Source organism: Anoplopoma fimbria, chromosome 4 (assembly GCF_027596085.1).
Source record: "Anoplopoma fimbria isolate UVic2021 breed Golden Eagle Sablefish chromosome 4, Afim_UVic_2022, whole genome shotgun sequence".
NCBI lineage: Eukaryota > Metazoa > Chordata > Actinopteri > Perciformes > Anoplopomatidae > Anoplopoma > Anoplopoma fimbria.
The window spans coordinates 14297350-14319122 of record NC_072452.1 but is presented as its reverse complement, the minus strand read 5'-3'; the positions used below and the strand labels follow the sequence as shown (position 1 = coordinate 14319122).

The 21773-nt window shown below is 39.7% G+C and overlaps 3 protein-coding genes across 3 annotated transcripts; 1 reads left to right on the top strand and 2 right to left on the bottom strand.

Annotated features, from left to right (window-relative positions):
- Positions 1–3291: 3291 nt before the first annotated feature.
- eef1g (eukaryotic translation elongation factor 1 gamma) lies at positions 3292–11449 on the bottom strand. Its single transcript, XM_054597682.1, has 10 exons — positions 11355–11449; positions 10313–10471; positions 10045–10108; positions 8649–8791; positions 8318–8461; positions 8094–8223; positions 7262–7466; positions 5251–5423; positions 4440–4564; positions 3292–3697 (listed from the first exon to the last, which is right to left on the bottom strand). The coding sequence occupies exons 1-10, from the start codon at positions 11364–11366 to the stop codon at positions 3539–3541; spliced, it is 1314 nt and encodes a 437-aa protein (XP_054453657.1). The 5' UTR covers positions 11367–11449; the 3' UTR covers positions 3292–3538.
- Positions 11450–11586: 137 nt separating this feature from the next.
- polr2g (RNA polymerase II subunit G) lies at positions 11587–15157 on the bottom strand. The gene is made up of 8 exons (XM_054597325.1): positions 15026–15157; positions 14613–14722; positions 14049–14208; positions 13489–13539; positions 12810–12875; positions 12410–12481; positions 12209–12242; positions 11587–11955 (listed from the first exon to the last, which is right to left on the bottom strand). The coding sequence occupies exons 1-8, from the start codon at positions 15035–15037 to the stop codon at positions 11942–11944; spliced, it is 519 nt and encodes a 172-aa protein (XP_054453300.1). The 5' UTR covers positions 15038–15157; the 3' UTR covers positions 11587–11941.
- A 57-nt stretch (positions 15158–15214) lies between these two features.
- Positions 15215–19519, top strand: si:ch211-175m2.5 (uncharacterized protein LOC568697 homolog). Its single transcript, XM_054597324.1, has 6 exons — positions 15215–15250; positions 16621–16687; positions 16774–16932; positions 17070–17169; positions 18281–18411; positions 18599–19519. Exons 1-6 carry the CDS (start codon positions 15231–15233, stop codon positions 18887–18889), a joined length of 768 nt encoding a protein of 255 aa, XP_054453299.1. The 5' UTR covers positions 15215–15230; the 3' UTR covers positions 18890–19519.
- The last annotated feature ends 2254 nt before the right edge of the window (positions 19520–21773 follow it).

The following is a 21773-nucleotide window of genomic DNA, read 5'->3' as shown; positions in this document are numbered from 1 at the left end:
TTTAAGACAAGAAGGTCTCATTTCTTGCCTAATGGAAACAGATACATCAGGTTGTATGTAGAAAAGCATTTCTAGCACCATCAAATGTTTGCATGCTTTACATATCCCCCTGCTTTACATGCGTCTGTCATTGTTCTTACTTGCCTTCCCTAGAATACCAGTCTAGCATTCACATGTCCCTAGCAGAACCTCGTATGCAAAGGGTGGATGCTTAAGGTGGAGAAGCCCTCAAGTGTTGACTAAGAATCCATATTCCTGCCCCGTTTGCTTTTGTTCAAGTTTAGTGTGTGTGTGTGTGTGTGTGTGTGTTTGTGTCTCAGTGGGATTGCATGCCCAAACCCAGACTAGGGTCTAAGGGAAACTCCATAAAACTCAGAGGGTGGGACTGTATGTGTGGCGGCTGAGTGTTGTTTCTGTTCGCCTAGAGACGCCCCTACGACAGTCTGACAATACTTACGCACTCTTATTCTGACCATTAAGCCCAGACACTGTAGCAGAGCTGTAAACAACTCTAAAGGAGAAGAAAAATATCTATTTAAAGACGTTGCGGCTACAACAAAAAAGAAATTGCTCATTCTACTATTTAATTACAACTTTGAGTCACCAAAACGCTAAAGCCGTAGGACAACTTCTTCAGCAATAGCATTTGCAATATATTGAGCTTCTTTAAAGAAAACTTTGTCGGATTTCAGCCTCAGACTCCCCAGTGTTAGCCCTTCACCTCGCCGTTCCTAGCCCCCCGCCGGCCGCCTCACTCTTTTCCAGATGTGTCTCTTCCACCACCAGATGCTCGGCACATGCATTAAGCTCCTACAGGGGGCTGACAGCCACACAGGGACCTTATGTGGGGAAACAATACAGCCTCTCTATGTTCCTCCCTCGCCACTCCTAGCTGCTGCAACTGTTTTTAAGAACCCCCCTCCCCTCCCCCCCTCCACACCACCACCACCAGCACATGTATGGACATAGAAATATGTCCAGAGCGCAAGGAGAGAGGAAGAGAGGAAGGAAGAAGTAGTAGTGAGTGAGGCCAAGAGAGAAATAAAGACCAGGGTGAGGACGGTTGGCAGGACTGGAAGAATTTTTTTTTTTGCTGTTGGCATAAAACTGCGTATTGTTCTTGTGGTTGGCTTTAGTTTTGCTTTTTAACTCTGAAGTTACAAAACACAAATAAGGACCAGAAAAATAGTTTGGAATATCGCAGCCATTGTCTAGAGTACGTGCCTCAAGAGCTTTAAACTGAATGCGTTTTTATCGCAATCATTTTATATTTGATTGCATGATTACAAGGCTTTTGTAACACCACTCCTTCAGCAATCAAAGGGTTAGCCATCAGCGGTGTTGTAACTGCTCTGATGCTGTGGATGGAGTTGAAGCTATTTGCTCAAGTTACAGCCCTCTTCCACCACGATCCACAGGATGGGTGAGTCATGTGTTCAAGGACTTGGGAGCTTTGCTGTTGTGGGAACATTTCCATTTTCTGATTTCCATGAGACCACAGAACAAACTAAAATGGCCTCCCTAATTCAACACTATGGCGGAAGATGGTTGCACCAAAACCATCTTGACTCACGCTTAGTGGGTCTGAAAAAATTACAGCTCTGACTCACTCCGGGATGGGTTTCCTTTCTTGTGCATCACAATTGTGTGTGTGTGAGTGTGTGTTAGAGAGAAAAACTGATCCATCGAGGATCTTCTGTTTTAGATTTTATTATTCTCAGGGATAAAAATATGATTGATTGTGCTCAATCATTACTGAGCACCTCTAAACTGACATTCAAAGATGTGAATTTTACTATGAATATAAATGAACAGAAATCATGATATGGGTTAGCCCAGGTGTCCTATTTTACTGGAAGCTATAGACAGCACACAAACAAAGGAATTCAGTTATAGCTGAAGAGAAAGGATACGCCAGGTTGCAGGTGTGGCAACGACCAGGAACAAATGATCAACAGTGCAATACAAACCACAATATGGTTGGGAGGGTCCGATTAAACCAAATGATTGGTATTCGCAGTCCAATATTTACTCTACAGGACACAGAATACAATCATGAAGCTTTAGAAATATTTTCCTCACTCATTAGGAAAGAAAGGTTTAGTTTTCAATTTAGGCATTCAGTCTTATGCGAAAAGAATGGCTGCATCCATGTATGCAGAGAAAATGGCAGACTACAAACATGCGCTATTCCTGTAAAAGGAATTAACGGTACCAACTTGCAGAAGTAAGCACCGAAACATTACACTTCCGCATTTAGGTGGGGTGTGGTCCAATCATACAGATTTTTTTATCTGCCTGTAAATAAGGCATCCTCAAATTAAATCACTTAATATACAACAGTGCAGGTTATTTACAGTGTTAACTTAAATTATATTGTAGTCAGTATGCAGCCTTTTCACTTTGTCTAATGCTGACTCACTCAGTGAAACTTATTTTTTTTTTTATATTATCCCTTGGTCTTGTAGAAACATTTAAAGGGCATTCAAGTAGATGTTCTTAATACAATTATGTTTCAGAATCCTACTCCTTGGGAAAGCACCAGACACATCAAAACAAGAACCCATAGTTTAAAGCAGACAGCATTCTTGTCTTAGACTGAGTAAACCACGGAGCTCAGCCCAGTAATTTTCTCTCCCTATTGGATGCTCCCCATTCAACACGCCCAGGAAGTTCCCAATTTCAAGTCTTTGCCTGCCCTCTGCTGGTGTAAGAAAACACTGCAGCATCAGCTGAACACTAGGGTTACAGTGCAATACTGAACTGCCCCTAAGGAACTAATTCAATTGTTCTGAACAAAAATGTTTCCAAACCGAGATGTAAACTTAATCTATTCACCCGCTCACCATAGCAGCAGTACAAGTGGAATAAATGTTTCTAGTATCTTCTATAGTGAGGCACAGAGATTTGACACCCAGCTTAAAAAAACCAAAAAAAAAACAAACCTTGGTTTCCCCGATTCTCCCGGTTAAAAGTTTAAACTCTTGCTGCATTGCCAACCACACACAGCAATGCCATTTAGGGTGGTCATTAAGGGGCAGTTATACTGGGAAGGCATGTGTTGAAAAAACGCAACTTCGAGGCTTTTAATTCTAGTTTAGACCATTATAATAAACTGATGTTGCAGAGCGCTGCATGATTTGATAATTGTGTGCACTAGATTAAATGTTTTTCTTGTTGACATTTAATTTGTCACTTTTGTGGGTGGCACTGACTCGGTACATTCTTATGAAATGTAATAAATGTGTAGATTGTTACCATTCAACACAACTTAAAAAAAACCAAACAGACTTAAGTCAAACCACAGACATCATATCCCATAGATGGCATTGTGGAAAATGCTTTATTTCGCAGGTCAAAACAAAAAAAAAAAAAAAAAACAGTTTGGGGCAACTGAGACAATTCACTCCTGCCTTAAAACACTAATTCAAAGTCATTCTTGCAGTAAAGTAAGCACGTGGTGGCTGAGAGTCAATACACTTGGAGTGCTGGAAAGCAGAGCGAAGAGTGCTTTTGTTCAGACTGTCCCAGTGTCCTTTCACTTGAAGATCTTGCCCTGGTTCAAGGCTTTACCCACGTGCTTAAAGTCACCCTCCCAGGCAAAGTACTCCTTTACCATGGTCTTGCACTCCTCGCTTTTTGAGTCCAGCTTGCGCCAGTCATATGATTCGTAGTCGATCTGCCAGTCTGGAGAAAGCTAGGAGGGGAATAAAAACAATGCGTTGTTTTAATGCGAGTGAATTACCTTCGGGGTCTGATGAATTGATAATGTATCCTCACAATTTATAGTCAGATGATTTTCGAGTAAAAATAAATAAATAATTTGACCATCACAAGGTGTGCATTGAAATGCAGACCATGAGAGCTCTGGTGCATGCTTTAACAAATTTAAGAATTTCAAGCTAACACATTTACAGAAAAGACTCTATGATCTCATATTGGTTCAATTGTGAGCTGCAGTCCAATTTAGTAAATTCACTTAATTAGGTCAATGACAAAAGCCCAAACAGCAACAGAGACACCCATCAACCTAAACCATCTAATAGTTAAAGTAAATTTAAGATCTTGAAAATAATTTGTGCCCATAGCATGAACCAGCCTTTAACTCACTAAACAGAGATGACTGGGATGAACATGGTCTCTAGTTTCTCTTCCCCGTCAGATTAAGACTTGGTGCCATGATTGGACATCGCCTTGCCCAGACAGGGGACCAAACACTTTCCCCAAAGAGGGAGAGGTTCATCAACTCCGAATAATCTAATCAAACCTTTTGTCACAGGAAAAAATGGTTTAATGTTTAGCTGCGGCAGTATGTTAACAACTATACACATGAACGACTGCCCAAATCAGTTCGGCAGTTCACAAGCACTACATGCTTGAGGGTGGGAGTGTTATGTCAGGACTTTGTGGAAAATGTGTTCACCCCTTTCAAAACTTACAGGGAAGGCCAGCTCCTGGCCTCTGAAGATCCAGATGCCAGAGATGGTGCTGTCGTTGTTGGTGCCAAACAAGATGACACTAGCGAAGGCATTCTTTCTGAGTTTGTCCAGGCGCTGGAACATGCCTGTGAAGAACATGGAGGGATTTGAGACATTTTATTAATCAACAGAAACAAAGTTAGCACATCGGTGTAATATAAAAAAAGGACTTAAGTGAACATTTGACTCCAAGTTCATCTGGATGATCCAAACCAACTTAGATTAGGTCAGAACTAGAACACCTTTTGAGTAGTTCTCTATTTATTTAATTTCACTAAGGTCAGTTTTTTTTTCTGTGCCCATAGCATGAACCAGCCTTTTTCTCACTAAACAGAGATGACTGGGATGAACATGGTCTCTGGTTTCTCTTCCCCCGTCAGATTAAGACTTGGTGCCATGATTGGACACCGCCTTGCCCAGACAGGGGACCAAACACTTTCCCTTAAGAGGGAGGCGTTTCCCCAATTGATTAAAACATCAGGCTTTGATCAAACAAACCTGGTCTCTTATCCTTAGTTATGAATTCTCTGAGCAGAGAATACATTCATAGAAATATGGGCCAAATCCATTTAGGAACCTGGTTTATGTCACTTAAGAATCTACACACTAAGCCTCCAGGTGAGATGAATAATAGTTTCTTAATCATTTAGAAACAACCTTTAAGTAGAGATTGATTCACATTGTGTGACAATAAAACAAACATGATTTTCAAAAATAAAAAATCATTGACTTTGATTCAGTGTTTGGTTGATTGAATGCTGCCGAGTCTCACCTGTGATCAGGTTGCAGCTCTTGAAGGTTTGTGTAAGCTCCTCAGGATATTTGTACTGGGAGTACCAGATTGAGTATCCCTCATGGTCAAAGTTCTCCCAGAAGTGGGGAACGGCTACGGTCAAGGTGTCCTCGTTGGAATACTTTCTCTTGAACTCGTCAAAGACAAATGGGCTGGAAAAGAAAAATAGGGAAAATATTAGGTCATATGCATCTGGTATATTTTGAAAATATGCTGTATAATGCAGCACAAAACAAACAAATAAAGTTGCCCCAGAAATCTTAAAGATACTGTAATAGAGTAGGCTATCGAAATATGCTCCCCATATTTTTACAGTACACTGATTTGTATCAAAATAGATTACATTTCTTAAGGCAGCATAAGGGCCTTTGTCAATATAGCCTAGGGAGCCCTTCATTACAACGTTCTATGGAAAGAATGATCCGACTGCTTTTTTATGTTTCTATGACAACAATCACCACTGATTACTGTTGTAGGCTAGACTAGAAGCACCCTTGAGTTTTTTTTTTATATATTTGGGCAACCATCTATTTGTTTGACATTGTTTTATTCCCCATAAGCACTAACCGGATGCATTGCCTCTATATTTTGTACGGATGAGCTTTTCACAGCCCAGTTTGACAGCCAAAAGATTAGAGCAAGAAGCAAAAAACTCTCCAGCAACATTCTGTGTCCGCCTAGCTCACCTGCTCCCACAAATGGTCTTTTAAAATAATAGTGCGTCTGATAAATAAGGTTCATGATAGTCACTACCTGCCAAAATAAGCTTCTCCATTGTCCATTTCTGAAAATGTATATTTTCAAATAGAAGCACTCCGAGTGGCTACACATAAAAGGCGGAAAATAAAAAATAAAAAACTGGGTGCTGTGTTTTTTCCTAGGGGAATGTATAGACTCCTATTATTGGGAACAATTTGAAAAGATACCGACACTCATAAAATACACCATATGGACACAGACCTACATTAATCACAACACACCAGCTCTGCAAAAATGCAGTGCGGGAACCTTACATGCCCACGAACTCCGGTGTGTTCTGTGAGGGAAACGTGGGCCGCGTAGTGTTTGTCTTAACACAAGCTTAGCAGGTGGTCACCACGCAAATTTGCAGACTTTGCAAGTGTGTTCTGATTGGATGCGCATGGGGAGCTCTGTGAGCTGCAGTATGGAAATCTGCAGTTTTCCCTTCAAACTAATTAATTCAATTGCATTTCTAAGTTAGCAGGCAGACGACTTCATGGCTTTTGGTGTATTTCGCAGCTCGAGGGATTTTCAGCATTGACGTCATGGATTACAATGATTTATTGCGACAGTCCTAGTCATAAAGGATACGACTACTCACATAGCTACATGTTTGGTCTAACCTTTGCTTCTTAATTACTCCCGCATACTTATTTCACCCATTTCTTGTTTTGCAATTTAGAATTATAAAAAAAAAAAAAAAAAGTATGGACAGTTGCTGCCCATAAAATTTTAAGATGACAACATTATAGGAGGTGGAAAACTGAGCCAATACAGACTACTTAAACAACTTAACACGTCTTACAGAGAAATGTTTAACTGTAGATCTGGAGGTTCAATCTGGTTTGTGCCCATAGCATGAACCAGCCTTTAACTCACTAAACAGAGATGACTGGGATGAACATGGTCTCTAATTTCTCTTCCCCCGTCAGATTAAGACTTGGTGCCATGATTGGACACCGCCTTGCCCAGACAGGGGATAAACAGTTTTCCTCTAGAAGGAGAATTTCCTGATTGGTGATCAGGCCCGTTAGAGCTCTTGCATTCAATGTTCAATATGCCATTGAATGCACCAAATAATCTCAATAATCTGCTTAAGTGATCAACTGGCAACCTGCAGTCTATTAGCTCTCCATGGGACATGGTTGGCCACTGCTTATCTATACAGTAATAGTTAAATGTGAGGGAAAAAACTCAATAGAAATGCAAACCAATTAACTTGACAAGGAAACCATAAATATATTTCTACCTCTTTGCCAGGTGTGCAAAGGGGTCCTTGGTTTTAGGTTCAGAGGCCAAAACAGCATCACACTCATCAATCTCCTCCTCTGGGGCGGGCTTCTTCTCTTCCTTCTTCTTTTCCTTCTTCTCCTGGGGCTTGGCTGCCTCTTTTCCTCCCTTCTCTTTCTTAGGTGGTGTCTCTTTCTTGGGCTGCATCTCAGCAAACTTCTTGGCTGGAGAAACAGAACAGATCATTGAAAACATGTTTTCTGTTCAATGTTGCAATTACTTGGCTTTGATTTTGGACTCAAAACTAATACAATTTAAGTAGTTCTGTCTTATTTCAATTGCCTAAGGCCAGTGTCTTATTACTGTGCCCATAGCATGAACCAGTCTATTACTCATGGAAAGGAGATGACTGGGATGAACATGGTCTTTATTTTATCTTCCCCTGTCAGATTAAGACTTGGTGCCATGTTTGGACACTGCCTTGCCCAAGACCGGGGACCATATGTTTTCTCCAAAGAGGTGAGCTTTATTTCTAGCTAGTTCTTTGGAGATGAATTATGAAAAAAATTGCAAGACATTGGCTTTTTGTTTAAAAGGGAACTTTCTGTCCCTGAAAGGGATTCAGTATTATATAAAGTAGTAACACTTTTTTGCCATCCAGTTATTTGGAGCAATCCTTTAGCCACAACCATTTACTCCTCACATTTAAGAATGAAAATGTAACTATTAAGTTACACATCTTTGTTAACACTTCAGCAATTTTTTTTTAGAATACTGTCAAAAGTCTGTGTGCTCCAGCAGCCAGAAATGCGCTCAATGTTTGTCTTCTGATTTTACTGCCTTCTACTCACCATCGAACTGGGCCATCTTTTCACACATCTTGACCTCTCCAAGGACAGTCTTGAATTGGGGCTGGTTGACACAGGTGACAAACCAGCGAGTGACGTTGGGGTAAGGCTGACGGAAAGAAGGCTCAAGGACCTAAAGGGGACAGAGCTACGTTAACTCAAAACATTCATTCATTACAAGTGTTGCTGCAAGAAAAAGGTGGCTTTGTGCTGCGTGTATGCCAAACCTGTTTGTAGAGCCAGATCATTGAACATGCCACAGTGATGTCAGCAAGGCTGACCCTCTCTCCCACTAGGAAGGTACGGGTGTTCAGGTGTTGGTTCAGCACTGTAAGGGCCCTCTTCACATCCTCCTTGGCCTGCTCTGTGGCCTGGACAGACCCAGACAGAAGAATGACTAGGCAAAATTACACAACATATAAACTCTATGACATGGTCATGCGTTAAGTCTTAAATAAAGCACAAGACACTCTGGCTAACTGAAATGGTTACCAAGCTTCCACCACAGCTAACAAATAATCAGTTTTTAGCTTAACTAGAAAATGCTGGGCTGCACACCTGCTTGTTGAACTGCATGATTCCCAGAGTGGGGAAGACCCATGCGCTGGCTGGAGGGATGATCTCTGAGTCAGCAAAGCTCACCCACTGCAGCACCTGGGCTGCGGCCTGGGGATTGGCACCACGCAGGGCATCATTGCTCACTGTGGATGAAAGGTGGAGTGTTAAACAAAATATCTTTAGTCATGTCATACCATTCTACAATTTGTACACCAAGCACATAGTTTACATCAATGGCATTTATTTTGTATTTCAGTATTAATGTATTGTCTTCAACAGTATGCATGGAAAAGCAGTTTCAAGTCCAATCTAGCTACAAAGTCTGATGGAATGCAGCAGTTGACAGATACTTCAGACGTTTAACCTGTCCATCAGGTATAAATAATGACTGCTATTGATGCAACTATTGTCAATCCTTAATCCGTACGGATCCCCTTTGACTGTTCGGCACACATGTGAACCGCACATTAGTTTAACGTTAAACTTTAGTTCACACTGATGGTTTACTGACTATCGTTATCCGCCAATATACGATCAGGACGTCGGCATTTACGCCTTTCTAGTCGCCGATCTCTGATATTGTTACACCGTGAAGAACTAAAATTTAGTAAGTTGACTTAATTAGGTCAATGACAAAAGCCCAAACAGCAACAGAGACACCCATCAACCTAAACCATCTAATAGTTAAAGTAAATTTAAGATCTTGAAAATAATTTGTGCCCATAGCATGAACCAGCCTTTTTCTCACTAAACAGAGATGACTGGGATGAACATGGTCTCTAGTTTCTCTTCCCCCGTCAGATTAAGACTTGGTGCCATGATTGGACACCGCCTTGCCCAGACAGGGGACCAAACACTTAACGAAGGTTCCTTTCAGTTACATTATGATTCATTCAGGCTCTACTCGGTGAAATCTTTAATTTCCTCATTTAATGTGTGTTTTTATGAAGATTAACAAAATCACAAAGTTAAAAAGATAACGTTTCTAAGGTTTTGTGGTTTAGACTTTACGAAGTGGTTAAAATTATTTTGGGACGATGGCAAAAAAAATAATATTCTGGAGCATTGTAGACCGGCTACTTTCAAAGTCAATGAGTTTTAAGATCCATTGCACCAATAATGACTGAATTCAATTTAAGTGTGCCAGAGACTCATGATCTGCACATGCTAGCGCACAGGGGCTTGTGAATTTGAATCGTTTGCAGCTTCATGTGATGACCACAAGTTCTTGACCTGTGGGAAATCCCAGAGAAACGGTCCCTCAAACCTACTAGCATCTACTCTGCTTCCTTTAAAACCTAAGGTAAGCAATAAATATGGACCTTTTGGATGCACACCCAAATTAATAGTGCATATGACACTTCAATTAACTAATTACTAATAAATCTTAACTTACAGTAGTGAGCAATGGCATTACTCTCAAACAGACAGAAACCATCATCTCCCTGGTATGCGGGTACCTACAAACAATGGAAGAAAGCAACAATACAACAGGTTTTAATCAAGAAATGTTGTGCATAATTAAATGTTAGTTACAACAGTGACATCGTCCTAGTGGTTAACACCTTTCTAGTTAGCTACTTTGTACTATTGCTTAGGATAATTGATTGCAGTAACTACATTTTCTTTTGAAGATCCCAGAAGCCTAACACAACCACACCAACCTTGCCCAGAGGGAAGTTGTTGAGGAAGGCAGGAGTACGGTTTGTCTGCCCGAAGGTGAAGGCAGGGGAGTTGCTGGCGACTTTGAGGCGAGCCCCACTGTACTGGGCTGCAATCTGGGCCTTGAAGGCCCGCCAGTTCTCTGGGTACGAGTACAGAGTCTGTAGAGGGGGAGAAAAGAGAAATAATTTAACTTAGAAACACAACATGCATGTTAAACTGAAGTTGAGGCAGCTTTCAGATGCTTTAATGCCAATATCTCACTATGGTATTCTGGCTTTATTCTAGTAATATCTCTTTAAAATACAGCACTACAAAGATCAAGTTCTATTTAAAGACAAACGCATGATAGGACTTGTAAAATACTGTAGTGGTGCGTTAGATCAAGCCACAGAGCCGGGTTAGGTGAGCCAGCTGGTTGCGTTACTGACACACAATGTATGGTGCCACACGGATCTGGACCCACGAGCATTTAAAGCAGACATGCAAACAGGGTGAAGCCTGAGTGTAGGAGATTAAAATGCTTGCTCCCAAACTTACTTGACCTTAAGTAAACTAAAGAGAAAAAAAAAAATGTTTCACGTGGTCTTGAGCTCGCTTTAAATGCTAACTAGTGCTAACTAATGCTAACCAGTGCTAGCTACCTTAACCGGCCGTGCAGCCCGCTTTGTACGGCGTTAGCTAAAGCTCACAGTCAGGGCCTTTGAACACCGGACATGAACACCAGCGTTGTGTAAAGCCACCTCTTAACTGCAACAGCACGTTTTTACAGCCCGAGAGCCGACACGGTAACGTGGCAAAAGCCTGGTCGGGAGAGGGGCGTCATTCACCGTGAATGCTACGTCAGGCTAGCAACAAGCTAACCTCGGTTTGTACGAGCACTGAATGAAATGCTTCGTCAATACACTCGATAACAGCTACCTAACACACAGAAAGCATCGTTTACGTTCAAAGGAACTCGATATCTGTGCAGATGGACCTGATGTAGGTCGGATTGCGCCAGGAAAGTCGAAAGAGAAACGTAAAAATTGCCATCTTACTCACCCCTGCCGCCATCTTCAGGACGAGAGAAAGAAAGAACCAGCGCTCTGCTGACGTATTTACGGCCACAAGCCGTGCGCGCACTTGGAAGTTTCCGCGTTCACGTTTCGTGTCATGCACAGACATGCTGATGCTTTGCCACATCACACTGATGCAGTATTGCATCAACTTTATTTGCGGATTGAGAAATATCCATGCTCTGACATTTAAAACATGAAAACTGATACAAAGATATAACAAATAAAATATTTTATTAGAGTCAGTGTACAAAAACAAAACAATATATAGTTGAGATAGAAATTGTAAAGTCTACAAAGAAACAATAAATGTGCTGCTTTTACATTGTATGCCATCTTGCTACAGATTTAGCAAGCGTTATCCTGGATTTTCTATGAATCTTAAACTAGTTCAAATAAAACAAATGTAAGCTGTGCAGCATTTTAATAGAATGATGTCACTTGTCGTTACAGGGGTTCTCCATCTGTCACCATACCATATCAATCAGTGTAGAAAAATATTAATTTTAACAATGAAATAACTAAGCTACCACATAAAATGTCCCATGTGAAGTGTGCTCCCTCAGGGTTGAATCAGCTCACAAGACCTGGAAATACAGAAGACAAGTTCATTCATTTATAAAACAGAAATAAAAAATGTTTTAAAGTTAAGGTCATACACAGCTCAATCAAAATTGTTCCATTACAACCACAGCTACCTCATTGAAGCTATAACATTTTTTTTTATTGTGCAGAATAATTGGACATTACATAAATCCATACAAGGTCTTTTATAAAATTCAGGCCCATCTGACGAACAGATAACAGAACCTGTATGACGATGTTCAGTGTAATACTCACCCAGATAATCATCCATGAGAGAACCGATGGCAAACTGAAAAGGAAGAAAAAGCTTGTATTTAATTTCTCACATATATTAAGATAAAGTACATCACTTCTATAAACTACTGTGTAAAATCCAAGAAATATAGCGACACACCTTTACTTGCTATTTTTGCCTGTGGCATTGAGGAATATGCGAAGAAGAAGAAAAACACTTACAATGTCATTCTTGTCCACTCTTGTTCCAACAATCTTTAGCCTAATTTCATCATCTTGCTGGATTACAATGTCCTGGAAAAGAGAAGAAAACATCCTCAGAAACAGTAAAATAATAGGACCACAACAGTATGCAGCACTGCAACTACTTTGTATACAGAATTTATGGCATTATACTTTTATTTCACTCTTGCTGTATTATGTTTCCTAAAAAATACCTTTGTTTACACCAGCGTTACTATAATTACCTGGATTTGAATGTGTTCATGTATTTTAAATGTTCTCAAAGGCAAAGCAAGGAAAATATCTGCTGAACATCTATTTTATTCAAAGCTGGTGTGTAATGGTGTGATTGTTTTTTAACCTCCAGCTGGTAATAAGTAATAATTAATGCATTTCTTACCTCATCAACTGTCTTGTAACAAGGAGGATTAGAGTTGGGGTCAAACTCCATTTCTGAAGGGATGGACTGCAAAAACAAAGTTTCTTGTGAGATGAAGATTAGAGATCAAATGATGTGGATTTTTAAAGGCAGATATAATAACAAAAGTTTGGAATAGTAATTAGCTGACAACTGATTAATCGGCACATTCTGTTACTTCTTTTAAATGCCACTCATTAATGTTTGTGCATATTCAAGAGGGAAGGAGGATCCTTAAGTGTATGATTTCATTTCATGAATGTATAGTTACGTGGCTGGATTATTTGGAAAAAAAGGATATTAATTGTTAAGTAAGTGAAAATAGCAGTTTAATGACTTATTTTCCTCCCTGTCTGCCTGTCTTGTATTGTTGACAAAGAGCTGATAGCGTTTCATTATATATTAAAGAAATAACTTGTGTGGGGAGAAATAAACTGAATATGGTTGTCAATGGTGATGTATGCCCCCACATGAATGGTGTCGGTTGTGCAGCAATGAGCCACTATCAGAGCCTAGTTCAACTGATGACAATTGTTTGTAAAATATCTGTTCAGATTAATTGGCCATTAATTGCTCAACCTTTAACAAAGATGATTTAAATCGAAAAAGCCTATAAAAGCCAACCATTTATGTCACTACTATACATTTTATGTTGACTCACGTGACGAGAGATGAAGCAAGACATGGGACCAATTTCTGTGAACAATCCAACCTGCAAGAAACAGAGAAAAATATAGGTCTAATTTATATAAGAGACAAATGAAAAACATCAATTATCAGCTATTCATCACTTAGTACATATTCAAAACATCAACCACTGCAGAAGCATAAACTCTCCACTGGAGGCACAGTTACTATGATAAAGTTAAAAGATGTGATCTATATCAGTAGAGAACTTCATTAACCAATATCTATGTTATCTTTATTTTTAATACAGTTCATATCACAAAGCACCTTGTTTTGCTTTTTAACAATGATTAGTTGGAAAGCATATGTAAACATGAGTTTTGGACATAATAGCCAGTGACATTACTGTACCGATTTCTTCATAAATAAATATACACATTTTGGCATTAGCAAATTAGATGAAAAGTAGTGCTAGGATTTATTACAGTATCAATATACAAGATTCAATTTGACAGATTTCAAATGTCATCATATATGAATCTTGTTCCAGCTTAAAAACCTGCATAGTGGCCAGTAAACTGTATTGTCCCATACCTTGTTGACCTGAGTAACCACAGCGTCAACCACCTCCCCTTTAAATGGGCGGAACACGATGGCCTTGTACTTGACTGGGTAGAGGACAAACCCCCTGCCCGGTTGTATTACACCCGCCCCGATGTTGTCAATGGTGGTGACTGCGATGACAAAGCCATACCTGAAGGAGGGACACACATAAATCAATGACAAATGTATGTACATGTAGGAATATAAATGCAAAGTTAATAACTTCCTTATGCAGGTGAATACTGTCTGGATGACTTAAAGGGTGTAATAAATGTATTTTTTTGCCTTTGATTGTGTTTGTTTTAATTGCTAATTCAAAACGTAGTTGTAAGCAATGTTTTACAAAGGCCATTATTAAAAATGACTTGAGGTAAATTAAAGTATTTTAAATCATTACATACATTATGACACAAGTTGTCAAATTGTCTATCCAGGATGTGGAGACAGAAATGTCTATTTCTGTACTATCTCTGTGCATTGGCTTGAAGTTTACTACACTTAGGTATCTGTTACAAAGTTATAAAGTTATACAATATGCAACTTGCAGACACTCACTTGCCAGTGCAGGTACCCTCCACTTCTGTGAAAAGCTTCTGCTTCACAGTGTTGAGGAGGTTAGGGCCAAAATACCTCGGGTGTAATAAGATTTCATGCTCCAAAGAAATCTGATAACACAAAAACACATGCAGTATAAGACATTGATAATGCGGGATGCACAATAACATATACATTATGATCTTTTAACGTATGGATTTGATTTGTGCCTCCTTGCTGCATGTGTTTATCAAAGAGGAGAGAGCTGGTGCATGTCAGCATGGCTATAGAGATAGAGGTTAGAGGTTTTTCAGAAGTTTCGTTCAGGCACAATAGCTTCGCTCACCGATGCAGCAAGGCACTCATTGATAAAACCAAACACCAGTACGCTGCTAACAGCCGGCTCACACACACAGGGTATTACACATACTTACATGGTAAAACATGTTGATGTAATGTTCAATCCGTAATTGATTATTTTCCTGTTTTGGAAAATTGCCAAAGCGTCTTAGGAGAAAGCGCCGCTCATTCGCGGCCGCTCGTTGCCAAATCACTTCCGGGTCACGGGGTCGATAGAGGGGATTTAGCTGCTGACAGTCCTCTTCACACTGCCCCCTGGCGACGAGGAGGACGTACTGCATGAGAGCGGGGACGGTCGTGTAAGTCATTATAATATAAACTCTCTCAAAACAATGACTTACTAGTTACTAGGTCATAATTAAGGAGATGCTATATTCTAATTGTGACTTACTATTTAAGTCATAAGACTTATTTAAGAACTCCCCACTGACGTCAGGACAGCAGAGTCGCTGCCCATATTTCGGCGCAGGCTGAAAACTTGTATCCGTATTAGTTTGTTGCATTTATTGTATTCGTATTAGTTTGTTGCACTTATTGTATTCGTATTAGTTTGTTGCACTTATTGTATTCGTATTTGTTGCAGTTTGTTTGCACTTATTGTATTCGTATCAGTTTGTTGCACTTATTGTATTCGTATTAGTTTGTTGAATACACTTATTGTAAGTCGCTTTGGATAAAAGCGTCTGCTAAATGACTGTAATGTAATGTAATGTAATAAGATAATCCTTTATTAGTCCCGTAGAGGGGAAATTTACAGGATTACAGCAGCATAGATATAGCGCAAACAAGGTACATAGTAAAAAAAAAAGTATTTTAAATAAGTAAATAAGAAAAATAAAATCCACAATAACTAAAAAAAAAAAAGAGAAAGTAATTCATAATAATGAGATGCTAAATAATAATTATAAGATAGTAAGTCAGAATTATTAGATATTAAGTCATAATAATGAGGTAGTAGTATGAGATGCTAAGTCATAATTCACTCCCCAACCTCGTATGGAAGGGTAATGCAAAACGTGACAATAACAATGGGAGGAGGTTTTATCTCATTTTATACAGCCAACATTGCAGCAGGAGCCAAATACAAGAAGGGGACACGAGAGACAATGTGTTAGTAAATAGGCAAAAGCTGGGTCACCGAGTAATGAATCACGGGCTGAAAATGTAGCTGTGGTGATGCTGAAACTGTGAATCACCCTGATGGATCACTAACTCTCACAGAAAGAGTAACATCATGCCATACAGAGCTGTCAGACATGTAGAGTTACAGATCAGTCATTAAAGTCAATTCTCAAAATTGTGAAATGACAAAATCTGTTATCAATTGTCAACATTGTCCTGGACTCTACATAGTGATGTAAATCTCAAAATTGAGGCCTACAAGTTGACCTTGGAGGGCAACAATATGCAGAGGCTTCGTCTAGTCTGCCGCAAATCTTACTAACGAAGAAGAAAAGAAACACAGTCTATGGGCGTGACTCAATACGACTCTATGATTGGCTGTTTGGACTGGATAGAAATCAACGCAGTAAAACAATGATGCCACTGGACAGTTGGAGCGACTGATATATAATAGATATATTTACTAAACTAACTTAACTTCAGTAGTCAATCTCAAAGAGCACACCAGCTGTTTTTCACTCTCACTCCGCCTCCTCTTTTGCACCAGACAGGCGACTGAGATGGCAACTAATCTCGTCTCCAAGTTATTTCGTCCGCATGTGTTTGCACAGCTGGTAAGTTATCGATTACGTTTCTAGCTGTCATGCCCTGTTTGCGCTGTTTCCGTATGACTCGTGAGACTCTCCTGTCTTCCGTCCAGGCGTCTCTCCGGTCGGGTTGCGTGCCTCGGCTCCAGGCAGCGGGGATCAGGCGTTTCTCCAGCGATCCGCCACCGGAGAACATCAGTCGCTATCCAGTTCCGAACAAGAAAGACCTGCCTTATGATATAGTGGAGCTCATGGAGGAAGTTGAGTCAAAGGTACAAAAAAAAAATGATAATAATAATGTATTATTTGAGGCAATTAACTCTTAAGATTGACTCTCATTTTAATTGCTTAACTTCACGTTTCCTTTTTTTTTTTTTTTTTTTTTTTTTTTTTTTTTTTTTTTTTACAGGGAGGCTTTTTGCCCAATGTCTTCAAAGCCCTTTCTCACAGACCAGCAGAGTTCAGAGCCTTCTTTGCTTACTACAATGAACTAATGAACAAAGAGACAGGTGTGTGTTTGTTATGTTCCTCTGTGGTGGCAGTGAATGCAAGTGGTGTTACTTGGGGGCAGTGATAGAAATTCTAGGCATCCTGGGGGCAGCGCTTGGGCTCCTGAAACATGCTCCAGGGCCCCTGTACCACTCTGTGGGGTTTGGTGTTCACCCAGTTAAAGGGCAAAAAGGTGATCAGACATACAGATTCAATAATGCAGACTGCACTTGTCTTTCACAGGATATAGCTTTCAGGCAACTTTGGATCTCTGCACACATAACTTAACAAAATAACAGCGTAGAAAGAAAGAGTATAAGGAATAAATAAAGAGTAGTGTAATATTCGGTCTGGCTGCTGCATGGTTGTTTGAATGTTACTGTTCTTTGCCACTCACTAAACATTCAGTAAATGTTAACCCAGGCAGCCACAGCCATAACAAGCAAGGAAGATTGCAGGGAAAGTATCAAAACATCTCCTTTAAATAGAATATAATGTATTCTCATGAAGTTACTTGATGTGTTCACAGGCTCTTGTTTAAATAAAAAAGAAAACTCACCAATTGGGTCATACGTTTTTTTTTAGCAACAAAGATGCTGAGGTGGCAGCACAGTTGGAGATAGAGTGAGATCTTGCTTCATAGTGGGAGGGTCATAATCTGCAGAAGAATTTAGTTAAAAGGATCTTTTGATGCTATGCCTCTTATTTACACTTTATTATGTTTACATTTGAAGTAAAACTGAACAGGTGCTTAGTTATTGGATACCCTCTATCTGGCTTTTTGTTACATGTCTTTAGCCATATTGGCCTCTAAGCATTCACACTTACAACCTACAATACAAATCTACCCTGAACAACACAGTCAAACCCAAAAACCTCAGCATAGATGTGAATTCAACCTTCTCACACACAGTCTCTACTAAACATTATCAACTTGTTTTGGGATAAGATTGTTGTTGTTTTTTTAAATCATGGATCCGTTCCAAGAGGAAGCTTTCTCTTTTGTCTGTATAACCATGTTGACTAAAACCAGCTAGCCAGCTCTGATGCTGCGTACTTTTCTTGTTGTTGTGTAAATGTATGTCATTCTTTTCACAATTTCCCAATAATATGATGTCTACTGTTTTCCAGGTGGATTGACCAAGGCAGATCGTGAGCTGATCGTAGTAGCTACCAGTATCCACAACAAATGTCTTTACTGTGTGGTTTCCCACAGTGCATTGCACCGCATCTACTCCAAGAAACCCACTCTTTCCGATCAGGTATAATCTTTAATTGATTTTTACTACTTTCCCCTGTTTTGCTTTTTATGATTCTCAATTACTATAGTTGCATTTTTCTCAATTAGAGCAAAAATATCTTTTTTTGTGATTCATAAATGCTCAATACGATTTAAATCACTTAAATTTCCCTCTATGTCTAATTATCTCCCTCACTATTTTCACATAGGTCGTTGTTAACTATAAGAATGCAGAGCTGTCCCCTCGGGAGAGCGCCATGCTGGACTTTGCGATGGCTGTGTGTCGGAGCGATACCATTACAGAGCAGCAGTTCCAGTCTTTGGAGGAGGTGGGCTTTGACCGTGAGGATGCGTGGGACATCGCGGCCATCGCTGCTTTCTTCGCCATGTCCAACCGGCTCGCCCACCTCACGGACATGAGACCAAACGTAGAATTTTATAACATGGGCCGTATACCAAAGGACAAGAGCAAGGACAAAGGGAAAGTGAAAGGGGAGTAGCATAACGGACAAGATTATTTACATTTTAGTAAATGTCTCAAATCAATCAATAGTCTCCCAAGTGTTTATGCCGGCCCTCCACTTTGAGCATAGCAGGTCAAATTGAGGATTTTGCAAAGCTCCCCTTAGTATATCTGCTGTAAATGTAAATTGTGCTCATTAACATGACAAAGAAGCATTAGAGAGACCACCTGACTTTGATTGTACCTTCCAGCGAGTGTGTTGCTGTAGCATACATGGTTTTGTTTGTGTCTTAATCTATATCATTTGTAATTGTGTGACTTTGACATTTGGAATTTTAAGGGGCTCTGGTTGCCATTTAGTGGGGAAAAGTTACTTTTTTTTGCAGCTGGTTATCCATTACATTAAATATCCTAGTTGTCTTCTAACTTCTGTGTTTGTTTGTTATGAAACATAATCACACCAAACTTAGACTGTCAAGCCAGCTCTTTATATCCTAGTTCACAAATTAAGAGTGCTCTGTGTTGCTCAATGCATTGTTACTGTTACTACCAGGAAAAGTGTAAATAAGTTACTAACATTGTTCACAGCAATGTAAGATTGTGTACTAAAGTTTTAAAATGAGAACTGCTTTCAAAGCCTTCCCTTTTATCTTTATAATAAACTATTTTTCTCGAAAGAGTTGGCACTTATTTTTCCGACTTTAACACTTAATTTTCTTTGTAAATAGTTGATTTTAATAGATCACCTTTGTCACAGTTCGCTGCTGGCAAGACGGTCAGCGGTAGGACAAGTAAAAATCAAGAAATAACAAAATGTTGGTGAAGTACTGTGTATGACTACCAGATGGCACCACTTCCAAGTGTACACGGCTTAACTATGATTTATACCCCATAAGAGCGGCATTTATGAGAGACTTTAGTCAACACAGAATTATACAGAAGATGGAAAGATAATTTATTTTCCATTATAACAAGGCTCACACATAATTGGTGCAAACTTGGAAGTCATTTTCTAGTTTTTTTCAATGGAGATGTGATGAATCACTGTTCCTGATCTAATTTCTGTGTGCAAAACAACATTCTCTCACAAAGTTTATTTTCTGGCAACCTACTTTTATTGCTGACGTCCCCTGTGCTGTCTATTATCCACAGTGATACAAGTCAAACATGACTCCAGGAGTCACCCAAGGTTTACTTTGGTGTGCATGTGTGAGGGATTTCGGTGTTACAAATACTTGGTTGCAATGAGAGCACGTATGCAAATTGCCTTTTTTTCTAGTGTGCATTTAAAAAATACCTCATTCACTTTGATATTTAGGAGATATTCACAGTTGATAATATGTGTTTTGTTGTGAACAAAGCTTTGGTGAACGACCAGTCCAATGAATCCAATTGATGTATTGGTATTAACGTGTTCAGTGACAATCTTAAAGTCATCCAGACTCTAAAGTCCTCCAAACTCGATTCAAGTATGCACACACTCGCACTGAATTCCTCTGATCTTGAGACACATTGTTAAATCATCTGAAAGCTAATCCATCGACCTTAGTTAAACTGATAGCTTCCTCCCAGGGCTCTTCCTGTCCTGTCCTTATCTCCCTTAGTAAGTGTCAGATGTCCAGAACTGCTTATATTGTAACTCCTCATTAGGCTCCAACCCTCCCCATGTCTCTTATTAGTATTAAAGGAGACAACAGGCTCCAGACGAGGCTAATTTATGGTCTGCTGCTGCCCCTTTTGTCACTTATCTTGTAACTCTTCAAGTCAAAAACAGAAAATAAATAAATAGATATTTCACAAGAAAACAAAGTTAATAGCTTTCAGGTGGAGGCTTTTAACAGTTTCTTCTTGTAGTCCGTTAGTACATTGATGGACAAATCAATAAGATTTAATTTGTATTTCAAACTGTAAGGGGAATCTAGGGAGGCCCGGTTCTGTGTGTTTTTTCTCCTAAAGTAGATAAAACAATTTGTTATACAAATATGTCAAACGACGGCACGATAGAGACTTGGAGAAAAGAGCTGAAGAGCAACCACAGAGGTTTCACCTGAATGGCACTAACATTATTTGTGCTGAGTCATACAAATACGTAGGAATTTGGCTTGACAACAGACTGTATTACTAGACTTCAAAAAATCAAAATAAACTTATTAGGAATTATATTTTTAGATGGATTTTTCCTTTAACTAAGATGCTCTATTTACACACAAGAGATGCACTCGCACTTAGTGACTCATTGAAGAAAATGCAAACAGGCATAAAGGCTGAATTCTAACCAAGTGAGCACATATGGGACATTAGTGAATGGTGAGACACAAGGACGAGGCCATTATCTTCTGAGTTCAAAATGTGTCAGTTCCTGTTAAGAGTGTGCATGCACGTGTGTAAGTCTGCATATGCACAGTGCTGTGTTAATGTGTTTGGCCAGTGATTTACATACTCCAGCAAAGTGTGTGTGTGTGTGTGTGTGTGTGTGTGTGTGTGTGTGTGTGTGTGTGTGTGTGTGTGTGTGAGAGTGTGTGTGTGTGTGTGTGTGTGTGTGTGTGTGTGAGCATTTGCAGCTGGGGTCATTTGCATCAGTTTAATATGAGCAGCTACTTGTCCCTTTACTGGGAGTCTAATCCCTGCAGACTCTACATCAGAGATAGAGCATGCAGTCGGTCACACAGCTGTGACTCGTTGCAAAACGCAACACATCTTTGGAAATAGGCTAAATGAAAATGGCACAAAGTGGGAGACACCACAGCAACGCAGCAACAGGCGCCAAACCCTTGATTTCCTGAATTCTGGTCAATTCTTATGCACCAATTTATGGCAGTAAATGTATGTTTTGGGAAAACACATAATCCTCTGTCACACACTTAGACGCATCCCATGTTTTTTCTACCTAAATGTGTCATGATGAGTACACAAGTGCTGTT